This window comes from Ptychodera flava, chromosome 6 (assembly GCF_041260155.1).
Source record: "Ptychodera flava strain L36383 chromosome 6, AS_Pfla_20210202, whole genome shotgun sequence".
NCBI lineage: Eukaryota > Metazoa > Hemichordata > Enteropneusta > Ptychoderidae > Ptychodera > Ptychodera flava.
This window is the reverse complement of record NC_091933.1, coordinates 39498436-39523919: the sequence shown is the minus strand read 5'-3', so window position 1 is coordinate 39523919 and position 25484 is coordinate 39498436. Positions and strand designations below refer to the sequence as shown.

General features: G+C 35.9%; 1 protein-coding gene across 1 annotated transcript in view; it reads left to right on the top strand.

Annotated features, from left to right (window-relative positions):
- The window catches only part of LOC139135756 (sortilin-like), a 42307-nt gene continuing 16823 nt past the window's right edge, over positions 1 to 25484 (top strand). The window contains exons 1-11 of the mRNA XM_070703437.1: positions 1 to 286; positions 4451 to 4513; positions 10713 to 10777; positions 11106 to 11208; positions 11600 to 11779; positions 13402 to 13540; positions 16020 to 16070; positions 16725 to 16795; positions 20461 to 20547; positions 21246 to 21306; positions 24411 to 24484. Of these exons, the coding sequence (XP_070559538.1) occupies positions 23 to 286; positions 4451 to 4513; positions 10713 to 10777; positions 11106 to 11208; positions 11600 to 11779; positions 13402 to 13540; positions 16020 to 16070; positions 16725 to 16795; positions 20461 to 20547; positions 21246 to 21306; positions 24411 to 24484 (1158 nt within the window). The 5' untranslated portion in view covers positions 1 to 22. The remainder of the gene's footprint in view (positions 287 to 4450; positions 4514 to 10712; positions 10778 to 11105; positions 11209 to 11599; positions 11780 to 13401; positions 13541 to 16019; positions 16071 to 16724; positions 16796 to 20460; positions 20548 to 21245; positions 21307 to 24410; positions 24485 to 25484) is intronic.

Below are 25484 nucleotides of genomic sequence, written 5' to 3'. Positions count from 1 at the left end.
AAATAACTTCAGCATCGTAAATATGGCGACCAAGAGTTGGTGGGCAGAGCTAGTTTGGCTCTTGTTTTGTGTTGCAGTGGCAACTGCTTACACAAGGAAGGAGACCGACCGCCTTTCCTCAAAATCTGTGATATTGCGCGACCATTCCATGAAACAAGAAGGAAGGCAAACTTTCCCATTTAAGGCGAAAAAGCGACATGTCCGAAATGTAAATCCACGGGACGCTGCCGATTGTAGCATACAGGACATTTATAAGGATCGTCTACGTGATAGGGGAAAATCTTCCGTAAGTACTCAGTTACTCATAAAATACCCAGGAAAATATCCTCTCTGCTGTCTGTTTAAGTTCAGGATGTATCTACATTTATTTGAAAAAAACTCTGTTATGGCGTAATTAACGAGAAGAGACCGCTTGCCTGTGTTATTAAAACACAGTAGGCCTACTCTGTTGTATAGCGGTACTGTGTGTGTCGTTTCCTTGTTTTGGTTTGTACTCAGATCGTGTACGCGTGTTCCAGTCGTGCAAATCAAACACCAGCTGTGACCTATGGTTGCGCATGCAGTTATTAGTACACTATGTTTTTTGTTGGTGCGACATATTTAATTTTTATATTTATTTTAGTAGGTAAAGTAGATTAGTATTTAGTTCAATTGATTGGCAAGGCAAAAATTATGGTTCGGGTTGCACCGATTTTTTTTGTGGTAATCATGTGCGTAGTCACAAGGTACTTGTGATATTGGGCTTTTAACGGTTTCTGAATAAGTGTTTTGCAACATGCTCTTCAAATATGCTCATTATAACATGTGTGGATTTTGAACGTGAAAATATTGCCAAGGTCACTTGGAAGCATATAGTTCATACAAATATTTACAAATTTGTAATAATACCAGTCTCAGTGAGCAAAAAATGGTTATGGTGTTACACTATACTACATGTACTATTTCCTATGGTAATACGGGTATTATACCAGAATATTATTTTCTATGGTGTACATTTACATAGCTCACCAAAGCCGCAATGGTGAAAATAAGTAGACCACAATCATTTATATTCCAATGCAATAATTGCATTGATTTAAGTTTTTTAAAAGTATGAAATAGCAATATCGGATAGTATCAAATACAGTATTTTGCTTTTAGCTGGAAGGGTATCTTTCAGCATGATTTTTTCAAGGACAAGTTTACTCTTCCTATGATCTAATGTAAAATGTCCTTTGAAATGGATAATATTTAATCTAATAAATGAAAAAGTTGCCATTCATTATATGGTATTTCAATTGTACAGGAAATTTATGGATGTTTGCATGATATCCCATCAGAAGGAAGAAGAGCTATTTTTAACTCATATTTGGTTATACCAAAGTGAGTTTATCATATAAGCTGAAGTTGATGGCGTCTATATGTATGTATGTATGTATGTATGTATGTATGTATGTATGTATGTACGTACGTACAGTATGTCCGTCAACATCAAAAACACGCAAACCGCTGCACATTTCAGCTTGGTATTTGGTGTGTAGATGCATCCTGGGCTATAGATGGGATTTTGTTCAAATGAAGTCTGCATTGCCAAAATTATGCAAATGAGCTTACAAAATGTGAAAATGGTCAAGAATTAATATTTCGAGAACCGCTCTTTTGATTGCTTTGAAAATTTATGCGCAAGTACCTTTAGGTGAACCTTATACAGTTTTATGAATATTGTTAAGATATCCTTAATTTTCTCTGAAACTGCAAGCCCAATCACTCTCAAATTTGGGTTAGATCTTTGTGAGGGTGTTACTCTTCTAATTTGTTGAAATTATGAAAAAATTGGGAAAATTACTATTTTGGAGCAATTTTGTCATTTTTGGTCAAAAAATCTTGAACAGTATTTTCTTTTTTAATCCCTGGACAGACAGCTTTTATATTTGGTACACAGACGTACAGACATGACAATAGTTAGATATGTGGAAATTGTCCTGAAATATACAAATTTGTATTTTTAAGAAAATATTGTCATTTTTGGTCAAGAAAACTTGTTCTCAAAATTACTTGTTTGATAGCTTTGTAATTTGGTATAAAGACCCAAGGGATGTTATTAGATAAATTTTCTGCTCAAAGTGTTGGGAAACCCCCAAATTTGTATATTTTAGGTAATTTTCTCAGTTTGTGACCTTAAATGACCTACACCATCCCAGGATATGTTGTGAGACAGTTTCGAAGGCTGTGAACATAATTTTGTCATATTTGGTATCAATTTGTAGGAAAATTTGATGCAGAAAACAAAGCTGAGGTGAATTTTTTCATTGCAGACCAATTTTTGCAACTTTTGAGAACTGATGAGAAATTTGGATCCCGGATAATTCCAGATGTTGTAATCACCACCCACAGTGGAAGGCATTTCACTATCTGTAACTAACTTAAGGTAGCGACTCAGGTTCATTGTCACTTATTTTCATTCCTCATTTTCACAAAGAAGACGTGGTCACACACCCGACATGTGGTACTTTTTTTATCTGCTCGGTCACCGAAGAGTTCAGAAAATTTGTTAGTTTTTCAAAAACAGTGCGCATACACCTGTTTTACTCAAAAACACGTGTTTTTTAGATTTTTTACTCAAAAAAGTGTAAGTACAAATCTCCAATCAGCCTTGGTGATCTGTTTACGGCAATCGACGGCTGGGTATACTGGGCGAAAAACTGTGTCCTGGATTTTTGAAATTCACTTTTGTTTTCGCACAATGCGCCTTCAAAGTGTCAACTTGACGTTATTTGCATAAACTATCGGCCTTTGTTCACGTTTGTCAGGATATCTTCACTTCCAGACCCGTTCTTTCAGATATATTCATTCACTGTCCACAGGTGAAAAATCAGGCTAGTCTGTCCAGGCGCCGCCGACCTATACTTATTTGAATAATGTACGCACTGCTAAAAACGGAACTGAGAAAATCGACGATTTGTGCAAACGACCTTTGCGTCACACATTGTGACCAAGAAGTCCGACTCGCGCACTATTTTCTGCATATTTTCTTACATCAGGACTAAGTTGAAATATTTAGAGTCAGTTTTGGGAATTTTGAATTTGTTTAGGATTGCAGATCGTGTGAAAATAGAAAGAAATTATACACTGAACTGGCAAATGTTTATTGCCAGCAGTGGGTGGAATTTACACAACAAACAGAGAAGGGTAATTAGCGATTTAATCCAATTTTTGAACGTTAAACTAGCATATTAACTGTATACTGTTGTCTCAACGGTTACAATCTGGTTACCAGAGTTCACAGTCAAGACGAAGACGTCGAAACTTGTGTAAAAAAGTCTATCTGATCGAGACCTGTGTGCTGTCGTCGCGCGATCGGGCATTCACATGTTCTTGACTCAAATTGTCTACTTCCTGTCTTGCGATCGGCAATTTATGCATGTTCTTTGTGACAAATGATTGTCAAGTTCATGTTAGCGCCGACACTGTGCGATAGGGACGTCACTTGCTAGTTTTCCTACCTCAAGATGAGACGAACACATGTAACTCTTGACAACATAAAATGTCTGTTGTATTTTCTTAGCTTTTGCACCGCACTGCAAACTTGTCGCCCTTCGTTACGATGGGAGAGATTAACTCGTGTTATTTTTTCAAACTTTATTTATATGTGTTCTTGTACCGATTTTATCAAACTAATAATAATCACGCCGTAGCGTAGAACAGTGCAGGCTGTCATCGACAGCGTGTTCCGAGAGACAGAGTATCGACTAGTCTACAGTGGAGTCACTCGACTTGCGTAATACCAGCGCACACATAATTATTTCAGAGATTTTTACTTTTAGTCAAACTTTTGATGACTGACCTCATATAGCAAAAATTGCTAGTTTCAGCACTTCCAGAAGTTGAGCCGGGTTTGTTTTACGTTCAGTGTTGAGGTCCAGCTAGCAGCTGTGGAGTCTGCGGGTAATTGATAAGTTTAGACAACATGCACACAAGAATCATTTGTGAACCCTCGCAATTCACGTTTGACGTAATTTAATTTTTGGGTTATATTTAAAGAAAGAAAAGGCATGAAATAAAACAAATATTTGCATTTCGTTTCCAAAAATTAGCAGATCGGTGAACTTGCTCTTATGAATCTGCATTATGTGTGTATGAACTCCTGCACTCGCTTGGCAAACTCCTTGACATAAATGTCGCGTGATGTCGGGTACGGTGTTATTCAAACCAAATGTGAGCACACTGTCCTTGACGGTATTTTTTTTTATGTGAGCAACCCACAAAACTTCATCAATGTAATAGGCCTTCTTGAGCAATAAATTGCCATGCAATAATCATGAACAATTGTTTTTAGACAGTAAGCTATATCTTATTATTTTTCTTGTCCTATTTTTACAGTTTTATGTCCACAAAAAGTATTGACATTGGTGTTAAAACCTCATGAATTTTCTTAACAGCTTGTTATTTCATTCTTTTCATGCTCTTGCAGTTCAAATTTCACAATGAAACAAATTACAATGTGGCACTCACATGGGCGGGAGAATTCAATGAGGTAAGTACAATGCATAGCTAAACACGTTGTGTGAGATATATTTAAAGCCCTCATGGGTCCTGGTATGTGTGCACCCTTAGTGCTCAGAGTGAACATAGCTGGAGCCATGAATTGGTTACCATTTTGTGAAGTGGTAACTCATATGGTGGAGCCATTATTGTGCAGCAGGCATGCTTTTACTTTAGGATTATGGTATAACTTCTAGCGTTGCTATACATGGTAATCTTAGTATTTGGCTAATTTGATATTAGTATTTGTACTCGCATAAAGGTATGTGTCTTTCACTCTTTGCCATCGATTAAAAAGTCTGGCAGAATACCAACATTTCCTGAATTTGAGCTTCAGATACATGTACCTTGTATTTTAGGGTCACAGTCAGATTCCTGATTCCTCTAGAATAAATGTAGATTTGCCCCAAGTCTGTGGGCATATCATTCAAACAGAGTAAACTGAAGGAACAAACATTAGGAGACTGTCACATCAGAGGTGAGGTGATCACAAAGTTGAAGCATTATACTCTACTCTGGCAAGCTGTTGTGTGGATTGTAGGTTGAACCCTAGGCCAGCCAGTAAATATTGCCTTGAAAAGCCAAGCGACTGGGGCCAGTCAAGAATATATCTGGAAAATCATATTCTTAATGATGTGCACTATAAGAGTAATGAGCATTTTCACCATACCTGCAGCATATTGAAAGGGACAATTTTCTGTTTTTGCCAGTTTTGGAGTTTTTTGACTGGTACGGGGGGTATGTGTTGAAATGCTTTTAGACAATGGAGGGTCAGTAACTGTAACTTTGGATGATTTTTTTCACTTTTCACTAGTTTGATATAGACTGCAGTTTCTTGTTCTCTGCAAAGTATGTTGAGGTACAAAGTATCCAAGCTGTCAACTCAGTGTAATACATATACTGTGTTCAGACTGGAAAAAATTGGAAACGTTTCTGTGACACTAATTGTGATTGCAAACACAGGGGATTAATAGTTTTGAGTCTTCTTGCGCTTGTGTCCACACACACAAATTAAGTCTTTGTTTTAGTGTTTAAACCAACTTAATGCGTGCTCTCAAGTTCAAAAGGTGTATATGGCCAAGCATACAGCATTGTAACAAGATAGCTGACATCACACTGAGAGATTGGTACCTCATTTGCATGCATTATGAGGATTTTGCTTCAAAAAATCACGTGCAGCCAGCGCTCACAAGTGACGGTTAGCCAGTTTCTTCCGCAGTGGGAAAATAGAGATTTTCGTTAAAGCGCTCCATAGATTTTCAAGTTGTCCGTTCCATGCATTCCTAATAAGTGTTATCATAATCTGGGAAAGAAATCGACTTCTGTGGAGTACTTACTTTTCGTGAATCCCCGATGTTATTTTTGACCGCGGCCAGTGCAAGGTCCCGTTAATGATTGCATCTTTTTTGTTGACACGTCTTTGATGACCCAAATTGGGTATTTATTCCAAGACCAGACCTGCATTATGTGTAACCAATTATTTTTGGTGTTTGAGGTCTAGTTACTGAAAAATCGCCGGCGAAACTTTGCTCTAAATCTGACTTCGCCACTCCCTGTTCATACTTAGATGGCTGCCGGTGTACACGCAAGTATACACTGACCGTGGACATATCACTTCAGTTACAGGGTACATGGGTATCTGTACGTAATGTCCCTCCATGCACAGTATCAGGCGTGTCTGTGCAGAGTCTGTGGCTTCGCCGACACACATGCACCGTGTAGTTATTATTCAGCAAAACAACTTCGGGTTTGCACGTCACTTTTAATCGACAATTAACCCGAACAATTTCAAAAGAAAGGCATACAAAATCTTTATACACGAGATAATAAACAGTAAACTTTATGAAAGCATTAACATCTTACCACCAGGTATCAAATATGTGGAGTTTGCTGAACGCTGGGGTGTGGTCATCCATGGATGTAAAAAATAGATACATGGGTCATCGCATAGTTACAAATGCGTCGTTCGTGTCAACATAGTCCTTCACTGTTCCCATTCATACAGAACGTGGGAAAACCAATCATGAATATGTATAAAGAGTTTGAATTGGGTTCACAGCCTTTAACCCTTGTTTCTTAGCCAATCAATCTACAGATGCGTATCCCCCTATGTTTACAACGTTGCTATGGACTAGGCCACAAGGCTACGGGAAAATAAATGTCCGTTTCACTTACTTTATTGCTATAAAACTGCACAAACAAGGAACCTGGTGGTCCATTACTCTTCAAAATGCGTATACATGATTTTTGTTTGTTTGAAAAGAAACGATTACGGATTAATAGAGCGAGAAATTTCAGGTGATCCATACCCTGTTGTTGGCAGGGCGGCCATGATGCCAATGAAGGCCGCATCTCAAAGAGAGGCTCTGCCTATTATAATATTATTTGCATACTGTGAATTTATGCAAATCTGGTACCGATGTTCTAGCATGGACATGAATGATGTCGTACTGGCATGTCTTCTGTTTTTTTCCATGCTGCATACGTGTTACAGGTGGAGTCGTCATCACCTTTATGACCTGAATGCAGACCAAATACAATCGTTTACCGATTAAGCCCATGGCTTTGATATGTTCAGAACTGCCAATTGCAGGAACATGTATTTCCTATGGATTGTATTGGGTCACATAAGTGCTATTCCGCCAAGACTGAGATAAGCAGACTGAACTCATCCTCAGCCCAATTATTGCCACAGATGTTTCTGTTCGGCAGCCATGACAAAAAGAAATTAAATGTTGGCTGTTGTTCATTATATGTTACTTAAAAACTATCTACTGTTGATTGACCAATCAGAGTGCTCAATTCAGGGTGTTTTATTTACTCATAAAGCCTTGGTCACCAAATTCCAGAAACGAATGACAGCGCCGTAGTAAAGTACTGTCCAATCAAAAGTGAACATGTCATATTCTGTAGAATATTCAAATTTGGTAACACAGCGGAAACCAGCTGCAACACAAAATCTGCTGTGCCCTAGGGCATTTATATAATGTGCCCTAGGGCAATTATAGGATGTTCCATTACATTGGAAGACTATTTCACAAATAAAAGTTTTAATTCATATCCTAAACATCTTACATTGACAAAGGGGACGGTTGACGTAAACACATTGAAAACGAAAATATATCAGTTAGGGGCGATAGTTTTTAAGTCGGATAAAACCCTCGTACTCGGGCTCTTCTGGTATATAAAGTCCAACCCTAAGATAAAATGTCTCGGCCTGCGGCCTCGACATTTTATCGTTGGGTTGGACTTTATATACCAGAAGAGCCCTCGTACTCGGGCTTTATCCTATACAAATATCTGTCATGTGAGGGTGTTTGAGACGGCTCTGAAGCAGCTAAGTTGCGGATAGAGTTAATCTTTACACCGGCTTAGGTCTGGCTGGCTAAACCATCTCAAATTTGAAATGTTTCAAATCCACTTGGGAGCGTCCACTCATAACTTTTTATGCCAGTATTGGACCAGAGCCGTTTCAGAGGCATTTTCATGGCACTATAGTGAGTGTTTTAATTTGCTTTGGGGATTAGAACAAGAAATTGTTGTTGACATACAAAACAAAAATAGTGAAAATTTCATCAAAAGTTACAGCTATATGTACTGGCCCATAAACATGAACTCCGATAGCATTGATTGATACCAAGTTGGTGTAATTATGATAAACTAATAAACTTTTTTGTATATGGACTTAGGTGATAAAAAATAGAAGTTTTAAAACTTGTCGACACACCCCAAGCCAATTTTCATCAGGTGTATGACAAATCAAAATGAGGAAACTGCTCATTAGAACATACGGTGTACACACATGCTCATATTGAATTTTTTCCTCTTATTGAAGGACAAATATGTCTTTCTATACATAGTACAGTACATGTACATCTATGTGTAGTTATCATTTATTGTTGTGTACATGTAACACTGCACTCAAGCAATGTATCCATTCGGCTTATTGCATGTCCATGGGACTGAAAGAAGTCACACAAGTCCTTCATTCTGTGGAATACATGATCAAAGACAGGTCAAAAGGGCATGTGAAGTAGTACCAGTACTAATTTTCTGGTATTTGTCAGAAGTTCTAAATTTTAACTGCCAGGAAACTTTCGCAAATATACGTGTAGTATATTAGCACACAAGTTCAAACAGGTGGCATTCCCCATAGCTGACCAATGACTGTGTCAAGTTAATCTTTATGCCTGTTAAGGAAATGTGTTCTATCAACAGAAGGTTTTGCTAGCTTTGAACAAATAATTTCACTCTTGTTTACTTGTAACATGACTGCCTATAAATTATTGGAAGTCGTATTCTTAAGATGTAGCTACATGGATTAGAAAATCCAATAATACTATAGGTGTAGGAGATTTTTTGACATTTTTCATGGTCCACTGACATTGCCATTCAGATGGGCCTTCATAGCAATCGATTCCAATGGAGCTGTACAGTAGAACTGTGTACAGTACCACCTACATGTAAGTAGGCTGGGTGACTACCAACTCGATTTTCCTTCTGGTTCTGAGACACCAAACAAACACTGATCGGAGCTATATACCCATGAATTATAGTTGTGATATACATGTATCATAGTTTTAGTGTACCCTTTTTATGATGTTTTTATGTGTTCTGTCCTCATCTAATATGATACAAATGACAATCATGTATTGCTTTTGATAAAATTTATATGTCTGACACAAGTTGGCACTTTTGGGAAAATTTTAAAAAATTCCACCTGTTGATTGTTACATGTATTGGCTATACTGGTCTTATCATATTCTTTCATTTATCTGATTCTCTCTGTGTAAGAATGAAGCTGTTTTACATTTCCTTTAGTATTGTCAGTTATCAAAGAAAAAAGATCTTGTTTTCATGTGAATTTTTATTCAAGTCCTTTAATAATAAAATCATAATATGGGAGTCTTGATAAGAAAATTATATGAAAACAAGTTTTTCAGTCTACAGAGAAATAGTTTAAAATTTTTACATAATTTGATAGGAACTAACAATCCCTTCTATTTATCAGTTTGATCAGTGAGGTACTTCAATAATATATTTGATTTGAGGAGCTGCATATACATGATTTTTTGTAAAACAATGGATATTCACCTGTATTTCTTTTCAGAAAATGGATATTCAATTATTTTTTTATTTCTATCAAGAAAATGCTACTTTTTGATATTTTTATGAAAGAATGTAAGAAATGTACATTTGTAGATTAAATGTTGACTGGAATACATGTAGTTATAATAGCACATCATCATAGTCTTTACCCTTGACTATAAACATAGATACAGTAATTGTTAAAAAAACCCACAAAATATGCACACACACAATATCATCATAGAAAGAAATGTTATAATGATGGAGCCGGCATGAATTATAGTCGAGAAACTTACTTGTCACAGACGATTGTGGTAATACATGTTGTATGGAATGATAATTTAGAAAAAGTACATGCTGGATTCCAACTGTTTTTAAAATTGAATATCATTTTATGATTGCTATTGAAGTGGAATGACATCGGAACCATGGTAACATAGACATCCAGTAGAGGAGTGTGAATTTTTTGACAAGACATGATTGCACAAAGCTCGTATTAGAAAAGTCTGCGAAAAAATTGAGTGCCTAAAGAACTACTACTTAATAAAATGAAAGGATTTGTTTACATTCAGAACAGAGATTAGATTTTGTTCATGTTGTCTACTCACAGCTGTTTCTCAAAGTTACACAGAAACTCCCATCAAAGTTGATAACGTATGACTCTGTTCCTGTACTCTTAGAGTTTTTTGAGGCAATCCAATTTGGCCACCGTTCTGTTATTTGTTATGTATGTTCCTGTCTGTAATTATTTGACCATGTCTCTTTTCAATTACATATATGGTTTTACTCAGACTTACATATGTCTTGACAATTAAATTTCAAAATTTCTCAAGGGCATCATGTTGTCAATGATGTATGTGTGTCAGTTGTCATCTTTATGTATTCTACTATCGCTGCCTGATATACGTTTTATTCCAGTTCTTTTCTGATCCAAACAGCTACTATTCAAATTATTCAAAGATGTGACATTGCAGGATGGCACATTTGCTTTATGTTCTCATTTGCTGTCAGTGACCAGGAAGTCTCTCAGACATTGAAAATGATTCATTAGCAGCAGATTTTGATCATCAATCGCATTGTCGTTGATGTCTCTTGTCTTATAGGTTATCTTATTGCTGACAACCTTTGAGTTTGGAATGTATGTTGGGCCCTCACATCTCTGGAGAAGGTGAGTATAGGTGTTAGAGCAAGCCTGTTGTGCTTACATGTAAACATATCCAGGTTATCATAACAGTTTGATCAAGATCCAGTGGCTTATGTTTGTGGAGGGACTCTGCTTAGAAAATTATGTCATTGAACATGAGCCTGTAGTTTACCCCATAGAGATCCTGTTAGACCTTGAGAAAGAGGAACTGAAATGTCTTAAAAATATTCAGTTATGTTTTCTGTCATAGGAAGTATATAAAAAGTTCATGTATCAGCCAAGGAGGTTTGTTCATGTTAAAGTTGATCTACATGTATGTTGTCTTTATGTTTCTTTTTCTCTCTGTATCCAGCGACAACCATGGAGCAAGTTTTGTATCTATAACAGATAAAATTGAAAAAGCATACATCAAGAGTAGGGATGGATTGGTGAAAAGTCCCATCAGTTCTCAGTTTGTGAGTGCTTTTCCTTGTTTTTATGGTTATTTTTGCTGTGTTGTTGAATGCATATTGTACCCTGTATGTGTTTTAGATGCACACATGTGTATTTTAAAGTGTGAACTCTGCCTGCCCAGATTGTTAGCATGTCGATCCGAACAGTACTCAAGTGAAACATTCGAGGGTATAAATTCAGACTTATTGATGAAAGCATAAGCAGTGTTCAACATGCAGACCCTCCCCTTACGGTGTCATTGAAAAGAAATTCCTGTACAACAATTGAATCCCTGGTTTCATGCAGGTTGGTCTGCAGTTGTGCTCATGTGTGAGTTGTGCTCATGTGTGAGTTGTGCTCATGTGAATAGGTATGATGCTTACCTTTAGAGACTCTTCTGTATTTTATTTATAGGTTATTTTAGTATCATATCCAGATGATATTTTGAAAAGTCAGACAAGTAAAATTTACATAACAGAAGATGCAGGGGTCCACTGGTCTGGAGTGCAATTACCGTTTGAGATTGAGGGAGCTTTTGTGTTTCATCCAATGCAAGACAGCTGGTTGCTAGCCAAGTCTTCTGTTGCCCAAAATGTAAGTTTTATTTCATACAATTTCACACGATAACATTACTGTTCTGAGTTCAAGTTGGAGCATGACTTACTTTCATAGAAAGAGTTACCTTTTGGGTACAAAATCAGGTTGTAATTCACAATTACCAGATCAACAATTGAAATTTAGTTGAAAGTATGCTTGGTTTTTGATGAACCTGTAATTGAAATGATCTTCCAAAACTGCTATTGGATTCAATAAATTGTCTTTTCAATACCCATGAGCAGTTTGATTATTTTTGAAGTATTAAGATTACACAAATAATGGGCAACTGTTCTCATTTCAAGAAATTTAAACTCAGTAAATAAAAGCAATAATAAATAATTAAACAGCTTTTGAGACTTTGTATATAAAATACAGTACAAAATGTACTACTTAATGCCAATTAATTCTTTTAATTGATTATTATCATTTTATTATTGATTTGCACACTCAAACAAAACTTAGAGTCAATTAAGGGACTGGTCAGTTTCTTTCACCTGGGGGGGGGGGTGGATTAATTTTTGCTAACATCAAAGAGTGGCTGACCCTCCCTATTCCAACTTTCAAAAACAGGGTGACCCCCCTGCGCGCAACAAAGGTCAAACAAAAGGTGGAATACAAATTGAATAATTCAGTGTGTGTGTGTGTATATATATATATATATATATATATATATATATATATATTTATTTATTCTAAAGTTTGAATACAGTATTTTGAATGAGCTGTGAATGTACTCCGCTCTTTTTATGCATAACCAAATGTCCAGAACTGTTGTAAGAAAAATGTGATTGTGAAATATTTGTGCCTGTTGCTTTCTAATACTGAATTCTCATAGAGGAAACAGAAAAGTATCAGGAACTTGTCATGCTTATCATATGAACTGCAGATTTGCAAAACAGACTTTCAATTTACAGACATCAAGATATATCTGACATATATCTCTGATATATTAATTAACTGTGCCCGAAGGGCGCGCTGAAAAATATTAAACATCCAGATATCTCTGATATATATACATATCTGATATATGAAAGTCATGCAGCTGATGGACATGCTGAAAAAGATTGTTTAATATTTTAAAGAGTTTGATACTTTGGGCGCGCAGAAAAGTTTTAAACATACAGGTATCTCAGATATATATATGTCTGATATATTAAAGTTTTGCACTAGGACGGGGCTCCGAAAAATATGTCTTATTATTATTAAAGTTACACACCTGAAGGGCGCGACGAAAAATGCAACTTAATGATGAAATTTGTGGCTGGCACAATGCATTTTTTGCAAGTATGAGCCATGTCGAAATTCAAAAACACACTGATGCCCCCTATTGGGCATTTCAAAAACATGGTGACCCCCTATCACAAAAATTAAAAACAGGGTGACCCCAATGAATCCACCGGTCCCCCAGGCCGAAGAAACTGACCAGTCCCTAAATGAGTAAAGTTATTCAGGGAATCTAGCATTAATGCAATGTAGTACCTTCATCAGTAGTCAAAGTGGCTTACCAGCCATATCTTTTTCACAAACCTCCCAAGTCTATCCCTCTGAATCTGTATAAAGCCAGGTGCCAATACCAAATGTTGTAGTGCTTACGTACCTTATTTTGATGTCTTGTACAGAATAAATTGTGGGTTTCCAAAGATTTTGGTAAATCCTGGATGGCTCTCCATGCCAATGTTTGGGAGTGTAAGTGGGGAACAAGACTTGGAGATGAAGAAACAATTTATTTTACAGAAGATCCTGATCCCACCAAAAAAGGTATGTTCAGAACGCTAAGTACAGTGTGTGTGATGCACTCACATATCATCATGGACAACAGCCCATAAATTAGTGAGAGAGAATACATTTGAGAGAAAGTTTTAGGGAGTTTGAGAGGGAGAGTTCTAGAAACAGTGAGAGAGAGAGAGAGAGAGAGAGAGAGAGAGAGAGAGAGAGAGAGAGAGAGAGAGAGAGAGAGAGAGAGAGACAGACAGAGAGAGACAGAGAGAGACAGAGAGAGAGAGAGAGAGAGAAATAAATGAACCTTTTAAAACTGTTCTAGAAGAGCCTCTGTTCCACAAGTTCCTTTGCCAGTACCCTATGAAATAATTGTTGAATGAATTGCTTTCCCACCAATGAAATAATTGTTGAATGAATTGCTTTCCCACCAATGCTTGGGTAACCATGTGTACTCATGTACAACAATGTGCTGTCATGTTGACCTTGACAGATCATTATTAGTAAAATGTGGGTTAATGTCATGCATTGTAGCTTTGTGTCATTGATCAGTTTGTATGCTTCCACCTAGTCCCTGGGAAAAAACAGAGTTGCTGTACATCTGACAACTCAAGATCATTATATACACCAGTACGTAAAATGAAGAGAGTGAAAATGTAGCCTAGCTATTCTAGATTAAGTGGTAAAACAGATCAGTACATCACGGTCAATATGATTGATGAGAGAATTCTGCTATTTCAATATTTTACCCTTTAATGATTGTTTTGCTTGTAAACTAAAAGAATTAAGGTAAGGATAGTTGATTAATATGTTAGGCCTGTCAATACTCAATGCTTCTATTTATAAGATAGTAATTTAAGCCAAAGTGTTACATGTAAGTGAATCACTCTGCTTCCAAACTCTCTTTACAAAAAACCTGTATTTGATACAGACAGTACCGTCACTTACAGAGACATAGCATAGCACTGTAAAGCTCTTAACAATACCAAAGTAAAAGTCTATGATGGGAGTATTAATACCAAAGAGGTGCACTTGTTACAGGTACATTGTCTTTTTACACAAAAGAAAAAAATATAGCGGTCATTGTAGCTTTTGACACCATAGAGAATTGAAATGAACAAAAATAGGGAAAATCACAAATTTACAGGTGTATCATTGGGGCAAATTACTTTTATATGAACCTTTTGATTAATTCTGGAGGAATTCACAGGGAATTATCCTCCCACTCAACACACATTGAAATGCCAGTTTTCATTATATTTTCAAATGAAAGCCTACCATTATAAAGTCCCATGGTGTCATAAATATGATCTCAACCAACACACAGTGTTATTGTACACATCTCAACCATCTCGCAGTATCTTGCTGTATTGGCACTGAAGAGCAAAAAGTGGAATGAAAATGTCGGATGGAGAAATATTAGAAAACATTACACAAAGAAGTTAGTAATCATAGGATTAAGAAGATTTTACTCTATAAGGAGATGTGGAAATGACAAATGTGATGTAGTATTATTTATAATTTACATGTATGTCTGATGGCAGTATGGTAGTGAATGGGTATCCCTGCTTATATGTAAATTTCAGTTTATTTGTGTGTGCCAGATGATTTTGCTGCATTTTTGCTGCATTTACTCTCAGAAACATGCAAAATTAGTGTAATTTGTAAAAAAAATAAATTTCTCTACATAATGGCTATTCCTCATACCAGCCTTGAATAAAATTGGTCCATTTTCTTTGATATAGTGGTAATTCAGCTTAAATAGAGAAATTTTAGTCTAGGCATCAGATAGCGGAGTGAACTACAATACTTAGTTTATGCCAGGAAAATTGTAGTGAGTACTTCTTGTACTGGTGCAACTCGACAAAATATCCTGATATAAAAGATGTTTGCTAATTTACAGTGACACGTTATGTGTTAGCTTGCCTAAATCCACAGAAACATCCAGAAAATCCTGTCTGAATCCTAATCCGTACTTTGATATTCCCATTTTTTGTGAGACCTCTACTGCAACGCCAGGTAAAATAGAAAACTAACCACACAAATGAGGTGAATTGTTGAAAGTTACAGGTATACTGTTGGAACACGGATGTTGTTGTGGGCCATGGCTATTAGTCTTGTACATTTATTCTATCATACCAACTGATACAGATATAATTTATGGAAAGCTTTAACCTTTCCCATTGATACTACATGTATCATTGAAGGCAATTTCTCACCATTGGATACAGAAAACGTTCCATTAAAATGGAAAGTTTTAAAAAGTTTAACAAACAGGAACTATTTTATGAATCAATTACCAGCATGTTGAATAATAAAAGAAAAACCATAAGGCCTGTGAGCCAATTTTCTTTAGAATATTATTATCGGTATGAGATATTTCTTTCCTTCGAAAGGCAGAATGGATGGATACTGTACAACTTATCATTTGATATCAAAAACAGTCATTTTACATGTATCCATACAATGTCATATTTTTCATGGTAGTCTTTCATGTTTTAAATTATTGTGTTTTTAAAAGGTGACACCTACAATTTTGTGAGAGCGAAAAACTTTGGAGCAGAGTACAAAAGTAAGTGAAAATAGGTATTTGATGCACTCACTCCCATCAGGGTGTTTCTCTCCATTCCATCCCCAATGATTGTATAAAACATATATTAAAGAGATGAAATGACTGTTCGTAAAATGTGATATCAACAATAGATAACTTTGTATCATCGTTGATCTACCAGGAAAACATTGAATTAGATGCTAGGAATTTAAATTTTTGCTTAACTATTGCTATACAGACTATGTTGAAATACCAGAGTGACACCAGATGTTTGTGTGTTCATACACTACTACATTCTATATTTGCACACCATTAATATTCACTGTGGCCAGAACATATTTTCTGCACCAACACACAATTATATAACATTGCCATCATATACGATATAGCGATAGCAAGCAATTGGAGAATTTTGTCAGTTCACACCACATCTGAATATTTAAAGAGTGCTAATATACAATCAGTTTACACATTATTCTGCCCCAGAACTATGAAATAAAATTTCTGATGATACCATGGCATAAGGAAGTGGCATTTTGCAGCATTACCTAAACACCAGTTTCCCCAGGTACTGTCTGCATAAATCATGATTTAACATTTCTTTGATACAAAATTTATAGATTATCAAAGTAAAATATTTTTATGTTGTGTGTGTGTGCATTCATGTTTTAACAGCCATTGCAGAAGATGTTTTCACCTTTGGAGTAGAAGGACATTTTGTGTTTGCATCAATTGAAGTAAATAAGGTATTTTCACCTTTATTTAGATATGCAGATAACGTTTTTGTATGTCTGTTCTAATTATAGTGTAGGATAGCATGTTGCTCTGGATAGTATGTTGTTGCAGATGGTATCAATACTAGATTATTTCTTTGAAAAAGGGCTGCCCTATCATCACATAAAAATAGTGTTTTTTAGCTCCCATAGCCATATGTATATATGGCAATGGAAGCTATTCTTATAGGCTAGGGAAATGTCTGTATGTATGTATGTCTGTATGTCTGTATGTCTGTGTGTCTGTATGTCTGTATGTCTGTATGTCTGTCCGTCAACATCAAAAACTCCAAAACCGCTGTACATTTCATCTTGATATTTGGTGTGTACATGGATGATGGGCTGTAGATGAGATTTTGTTCAAATGAAGTTGTCATTGCCAAAAATATGCAAATTAAGTGAAAAAATGTAAAAACAGTCAAAATTGAAAAACTCAATAACTACTGAGCAGATTACATGAAAAATTAGCATGTAAGTACTTTGGGCTGACATGAAATGATTGTGCACATCTTGGGTCAGTATCTTGGACTTGCTATTTTTCATGAATTTTTTTGTAAATTTCTCCCATTTTTGGTCAAAAAATCTCCTGCTCTGAAACCACAAGTCCGATTGATTTGAAACTTGGTATGGAAGTGCATAGGAGTGACCTTTCCCAAATTTGGGCAAATCGTGGTGAAATTTGCATATTTTTAGTTTACACGTCCATAGACTCCATGTATAAAGCAGATCTCCATAGACTCCCATGTATAAGGCCACGGAAAATAAAAATTTAGTTTCTCATCGTATTCATATTGCAAAAAGGATGCAGTGACACAATTTTTAGTCCCCACGGATGAAGTCCAGTGAGCTTATAGATTGGGTCATGTTAGTCTGTTCGTCCATCCGTGAGTCCATCCGTTCACGCATATATCTCGGTTATTTTGAAAAAATGACCTTGATGACCTTTGATCTCAAATATACATATTTGTCCATAACTCAGTAACCACAAGTGCTACCACCCTTCATATATGGTATGATGGGACAGCTTATGACGCCACATATTGTACCTCATTAATTATGCACATATCTAATTTTGAGCGAGCCAATAGAGCTAGAGGTCTGATTTTTGGTATATAGGAATAACTTAGCAATACAATTTTTTTGACAAAATGTCACGTGACCTCGGTGACCTTTGACCTCAAATATACATATTTGTCCATAACTCAGTAACCACAAGTGCTACACCCTTCATATTTGGTATGATGGAAGACCTTATGACGCCACATATTGTACCTCATTAATTATGCAAATATCTAATTTTGAGCGAGCCAATAGAGCTAGAGGTCTGATTTTTGGTATATAGGGATAACTTAGCAATACAATTTTTTTGACAAAATGTCACGTGACCTCGGTGACCTTTGACCTCAAATATACATATTTGTCCATAACTCAGTAACCACAAGTGCTACAGCCTTCATGTATGGTATGATGGGACACCTATGACGCCACATATTGTACCTCATTAATTATGCGCATATCTAATTTTGAGCGAGCCAATAGAGCTGGAGGTCTGATTTTTGGTATATAAGGATAACTTAGCAATACAATTTTTTGACAAAATGTCACGTGACCTCGGTGACCTTTGACCTCAAATATACATATTTGTCCATAACTCAGTAACCACAAGTCTACAGCCTTCATGTATGGTATGATGGGACACCTTATGACGCCACATATTGTACCTCATTAATTATGCACATATCTAATTTTGAGCGAGCCAATAGAGCTAGAGGTCTGATTTTTGGTATATAGGGATAACTTAGCAATACAATTTTTTGACAAAATGTCACGTGACCTCGGTGACCTTTGACCTCAAATATACATATTTGTCCATAACTCAGTAACCACAAGTGCTACCACCCTTCATATATGGTATGATGGGACAGCTTATGACGCCACATATTGTACCTCATTAATTATGTGCATATCTAATTTTGAGCGAGCCAATAGAGCTAGAGGTCTGATTTTTGTATATAGGGATAACTTAGCAAAACAATTTTTTTGACAAAATGTCACATGACCTCGGTGACCTTTGACCTCAAATATACATATTTTTCCATAACTCGGTAACCACAAGTGCTACACCCTTCATGTTTGGTATGATTGGACACCTTATGAGGCCACATACTGTACCTCAATAATTATGCGCATATCTCATTCTGAGCGAGCCAATAGAGCTGGATGTCTGATTTTCGGTATATAGGGATAACTATAGGAGAGAAATTTTTTGACCAAATGTCATGTGACCTCGATGACCTTTTACCTAAAATATATGTTTATGTCAATAAATAAGTAACCACAAGTGCTATGTCCTTTGTATTTAGTAGGATGGGAGACCTTATGACAACACACGCTTTACCTCATTAATTGTGTACACATCTAATTCTTGGCAAGCGAATAGAGCTAGAGATCGGATATTTTGCATATAGGGATTAATTAGCAATATAATTTTTTTTTCAAAATGTCATGTGACCTCGATGACCTTTGACCTTGATTATACATATATAGCATATTTCAGTAACCACAAGTTCTATACCCTCCAATTTTGATAGGATATTAGACCTTAAGATGTCACATCTTGTACCTCATTTATAATGCGCATATGTATTTCTTGGCTGGCCAATACTGCTAGAGGTCTGATCTTTTTTCCCGATTTAGAACCATAACTTAGACATGCCTCATGTGTTTCAAATTGGGAACAAGACATAGACCTATGTGCCCATAGATCTCAACATATACACTCCAGTGATACTTCTTAATGACCACATTTTCCTGCCCCATCAAGACTAATACTCCTATTACAAGTGGGGACTATGTCATTGTAAATGACTGTTGAGTTAATGGTTGTATCACAGTATTCGATATATCTAATTCTGTATTTTTTCCATTTTATATTCTGAATAATACATTAAACATATTTCACTGTCTCCAGTACATTTCATTTAAGTATTTTCACTTCATGCACTTTATCCCTTTCACACATGTTCAAATATCTGATCAGAGAACAAACACTGAATAGTCCAGGATGGGAGCTACAGTGTCATTGACGCTATTTTTTATAGATTTAACCCTTACATCCCCATTTCCAAGTATAGAGGTCCAACTGTATCATACGGAATAATTCGATTGGGCAAAACCAATGATGATGAAAGGGTCAAAGTTCGCAGCCAGTGATACTCCCTTTGATTTGTTATTGATGACATAAACATACAAAGTTATTAACAAAAATTTTCAAACGAAACCTATTTAAAAAACTTTTGTTCTTTTTAGTTTCGTTGTCATTTTCTTATGTATTTTTGCTCAACCTGGAATAAATTAAAAGGTGCTGGTATTTAGTTAAAGCCTATGGAGTGTACGTTATCCATCTAATACCTTTATGGACCAATTGTTTTCATAACTTAATGCTGTGCAGTCAAATAAACCATTGTTAGATCATTATCAAAGTGCACCCAGGCATAATGCCAGCCAAGAATCAATTTTAGTGTTTGCTGTATATTACAAGTCATTTCACATGGAACTGTCATTTTTTCATCATATTTTCAAATGAAAGCCTACCACTATAAAAGCCCATGACCTCATATTGTTTCTCTCTTTAACAGGATTCACACGAGAGATTGATGCATGTATCATCAGACGGTGGAGACACATGGAATGAAGCTCAGCTACCATCCATTACAACAGATAGGGTGAAAATTCTATAGAAAGTCTACATAATTGTGAAACCATGATAATTTTACTGCCAGATGAGTTGAAAATCATTAATGCATTTTACCATTGAGCAAAATGGAATGTTCACTCAAACAGACTGTTGCAAAGTTGTAATACCAGCAGAGATATGTGTGTGAAAAGATGGCATTGAAATTGCTGCTGAAGTTATAATATGGTAATCTCCCCCTCCAAGACATTGTACAATGTTCATTACCTGTTTGCAGCATTAGATTGTGAAATGGTTTTTCCCTATCGTATATGCAACTTTTGTTTTTGTTTTTTGTTTTTGTTTTTACTTTCATTGTACAGTAGAATAACTACCTATAATCCTATCAGTTATTTTATTTATTGAGCCTTTCGTAATGCTGTGTGGTCATGTGGATTGTTTCCAAGAAGGATGGTTTGAGGATTAAAAGAAAATTGGAAAAGTTCAGATTCTAACCATCACCATGTTTTAGATGTCTACTAATATTTGTGAAATGCGCTGTTGCTCTCTTCCTTCCATGGAGTCTCTGTGATAGATATCTGTAATTTGGATTTTGTATTAATTCAACAACTCTTTAATAAATACTTTATGACTATAGATATTCAATATTCAGTACATTTCCCCTGATTACCAAGGTGCTGAATATTAAGACTGACATAATCATTCCTTGTTTTTTTTACTCTCCTGCAGTTCTATTCAATCCTGGACATGTCTGAAGGAATGATATTTATGCATGTTGATAACCCAGAGGGTAAGTACATCCACCTTGAAACAGGAGCTGAATTATTGTAAGTCTGTGCAAATATCAAGAGGTCAAGCTACTGGTCGGATATCTGGTGTTTGTTCCCAGAATCCCGTGATATTTTCATCTTTAAGACATTCATCATCATTGAATCTTGTATACGATATCTGTGATTATAACACGCCACATGCTCATTCCGTGTCGCGCTTTGCCAGAATACGTCACGTGTCGAGAAAATAGATACGTCTAGTCCCCACCGGATCGACAAAAGTGACGTCAGAGGGTATTTTTTGAAACACTGTTTTTGGTAAAAAATCTTCTCAGAAATTGCCCATCAGATTGCTTTGAAATTTGATATGCAGTTCACTAAGGGTGACCTAAGATTTGTTGAAATCTTGGTGAAATTACAGGTCAGATAGCTTTGATATTTGATATATAGGTCCCCAGGGATGACCTATTTCAAATTTGTTCAACTTGTGCAGAAACACGCAAATTTGTATTTTTAAGGCAATTTTTAGCTCCGCTGTCAGCGACGCGGAGCTTATCAAATAGGTTGATTTTCCGTCGTCGTCCGTCGTCCGTCGTCGTCCGTCGTCGTCGTCGTCCGTCGTCCGTCGTCCGTCGTCGTCCGTCAACAATTGCCTTCTCCTCTGAAACCGCAAGTCCAATTGCTTTGAAATTTTATATGCAGTTCACTTAAGGTGACCTCACTTCAGTTTGTTCAAATCGTGGTGAAATTTGCATATTTGTATTTTTCGGGCATTTTTTGGTGTTTTTGGTAAAAAACTTCTTCTCTCTGAAAGCGCTTGTCCGATTGCTTTGAAATTTGATATGCAGTTTGCTTAGGGTGACTTCAGTCAGATTTGTTCAAATCGTGGCGAAATTTGCATATTTGTATTTTTAAGGCAATTTTTTGTCATTTCTGGTAAAAAAATCTTTAAAAATCTTCTTCTTCAAAACTGCCAGTCAGATAGCTTTGATATTTGGTACATAGGTCCTTAGGGATGATCTATTTCAGATTTGTTCAAATTGTGCAGAAATATGCAAATTTGCATTTTTAAGGCAATTTTTGCCATTTTTGGTCAAAAAATTTATTTCTCAAAAAGTACTGGTCTGATAGTTTTGAAATTTGGTATACAGGTTTCTATCGATGAACTAAGTAATATGTATTGAATTTCTGATGAAATCTGTAATTTTGTATTTTTGGGCAATTTTTGCCATTTTTGGTCAAAAAATGTGTATTTCCAAAACTACTCATCCGATAGCTTTGAAATTTGGTTACAGGTTCCTACAGATTAACTAAATGATAGTTATTGACATTATGATGAAATCTACAATTTTGTAATTTTGGGGCAATTTTTACCAGTTTGGTCAAAAAATGTGTATATTCAAAACTACTCATCTGATAGCTTTGAAATTTGGTATACAGGTTTCCATAATGAACTTAATGATATTTATTGAAATAATGATGAAATCTGCAATTTTAATTTTTGGGGCAATTTTTCCTATTCTTGGTCAAAAAATGCGTTTCTCAAAAAGTACTTGTCTTACAGCTTTGAAATTTTGGTATACAGGTTTCTATAGATGAACTAAATTTGATCTTTTGAAATTATGATGAAATCTGCAATTTTTACTTTTGGGGGCAATTGATGCCATTTTTGGTCAAAAAATTTATTCTCAAAAACTACTCATCAGATAGCTTTGGTTGACATGTTCTTAGGGATGATCCTATGTGATACATTCAAAGTATGATGAAATCTTCAATGCGTATTTTTGCAGCTTATTTAGCCACTTTTTTCTGGCCACTGCATCGAGCTATCAAAGATTTCCACCCTTCTTCATCAACATGTGTCAAAAATAGTTATTCTCTACATAAACACAGCGGAGCTATATCGCCGCCGCTAGGTCGCTTGTTGTCATTTCTGGTCAAAAATTTATTTCACCAAAACCACTTGTCTGACAGCATTGACAATTGGTATACAGGTTCATAGGGATTTAAATGTGATATGTTCAAATTATGACGAAGTCTACAATTTTGTAATTTTGGGGCAATTTTTGGTCAAATAATGTGTTATAAGTGACAAGAGAGCTAGGGCAAGTAATGGAATCAAATATGGCAGGATGTCACATCTTGCACAACGTGTTTATTGCACACACAACCCACATCAAATAGTGTAAATTGAACAATCCTTTGACGTCAGCCATAGTTAATACATGTCCCGGCTGCTTTTACTGTCTATGATTTAGACAGCTGATGACAATTTAATGCTCAAAATTCCCTCTAGTGTGTAACAGATAGTGTTTACCCAATGATTAACCATTGTTTACCTTAGAATTAAAAAATCCCGCCCAGTGTATGCATCATCAACAGTACCGGTTAATCCCTCATTGTGTTCTCGTGGTCGTATATATTCTCATTTAAGCTAGGATGATATTCAGACTCTCAAATCATTACAATACTTTTCTGGTCTACCACGTAGGGGCTCATTTTAAAGGTATTTAAAAGAAAAAAATTTACCTTCTTAGATTTTTAAAAGTGGAAAATTTCACTTTTCCCATAGAGTTAACACAGGGATGGCAGCCATTTTGAATATCTGTAATGTTTGTTTTTTACCAGCATGGTGACCCCCTTATATAATTCTTGATTTGGTTAAAAAATGGTTGAAAGTTTCATTGAAGAAAGTTTGAGCAAAAATCTTAAGTCCGTCACTTTTGAGGCACATACTACCTTATAAAGTCAATTTCACTCAAGTATACAGTACTTTGAAAACCCAGTGAAGGTATTTTGCTGTTCTTTCTGTGCACACAAATATGTGTTTTCGTGTTTCAGATATTTCTAAGGAGGATTTGGTGAAAAAATAAGTACCCACCTAACTAGCTATATGAATAAATTGACAAACAAATAAACAATTGCACAAATAAATAATACATTATGTCAATAAAAGCCAGACCATTAAATGAAATATGAATCAGTGAATGAATCTTGTCTCATCAAAGTTTTCAGTGAAAGAGTTAGGGTGTAGTGCAAGCAAAAGTAAGTGAGGACTGCAGATTACCGGGGCATTTTCTATTATTTCATAATCTTTTAACATGGAAATGTATTTCTTAAACAGATACTGGACATGGAACATTATTTACATCAGATGCTGATGGTATTGTTTTCTCACAGTCTCTGGAAAGACACTTGGTAAGTAGCGTATTGCTGATCTTGACATGATAGGCCAGCTTTAGAATGGGAACTGAGACTGTGACTTACTGTCAATCATGCATGGTATACTGTAAAGTGTGCTTATGGTACATCCCAAAGATGTTTGTGTTGACCATGTTATTAATTTTTGGTTGGATCTTTTGAGTCGGATCTTTTTCTACAGTTTCAGTGGAGGACAAAAGTCAACAAAGCTTTTGGATGCCTTCATTACTTTATAGATAGAAAAAAAGACAACTTTTGATAGATGCATTTATGCAAATTTTCCTATTTATATTTCAAACTTGATCTACTTTGCGTTATTAAGAGAGCTAGCTATATCAGGTAGGGAACAGCGGGAAGATGCTGGGTAGCTTAGTGTCTGTGATGAAAAAATGACTCCAAAATTTGTATATTACATATTTTCTTTTAGTGGCTTGAAATTGTGCATTATCATAACATGCGGCACTGTGCAAAACTTTACTTCCTATTTTTGCTATTCAAGGAAGAGTAATGACAACCGATTTAAATGAAGTCACACTGAGAGAATTTTCTTGGTCAGTTGAGCGTCAGTTTACTTTGGAGTGCACAATGATTTTCAGAATAGTAATTGCGATCTACATTTGCCTTCAGCAGACTTTCTATCTTTTCTGATGCTACATATTGAAGTGTTTCCTGTCCATGTTGTACATGAATTAAGGTGTAACATTTAATCTTTGCCAAGGTTTTACTTTAGATATATTAGTGTTGGTTTCATTTATGGTTCCATGGACACATATCTATAAGATTTTTTAATTGCTGGCTGTAGACTGACTATGCCACCATCTGTTCATGGAGAGCAGAGTGTATGAGACATTGTGAATTGCAGGTGTGGTGTTGTATTGGCAAATATTTCAGGTGCATTTTTCAGATGCCAGGTACGGGCATGGCAGTACCAAAAGACCTCTATGGTATGGGTAAATCGCCAAATGGCAAAAGTAACAAATACATAAAGTAAGGTTCG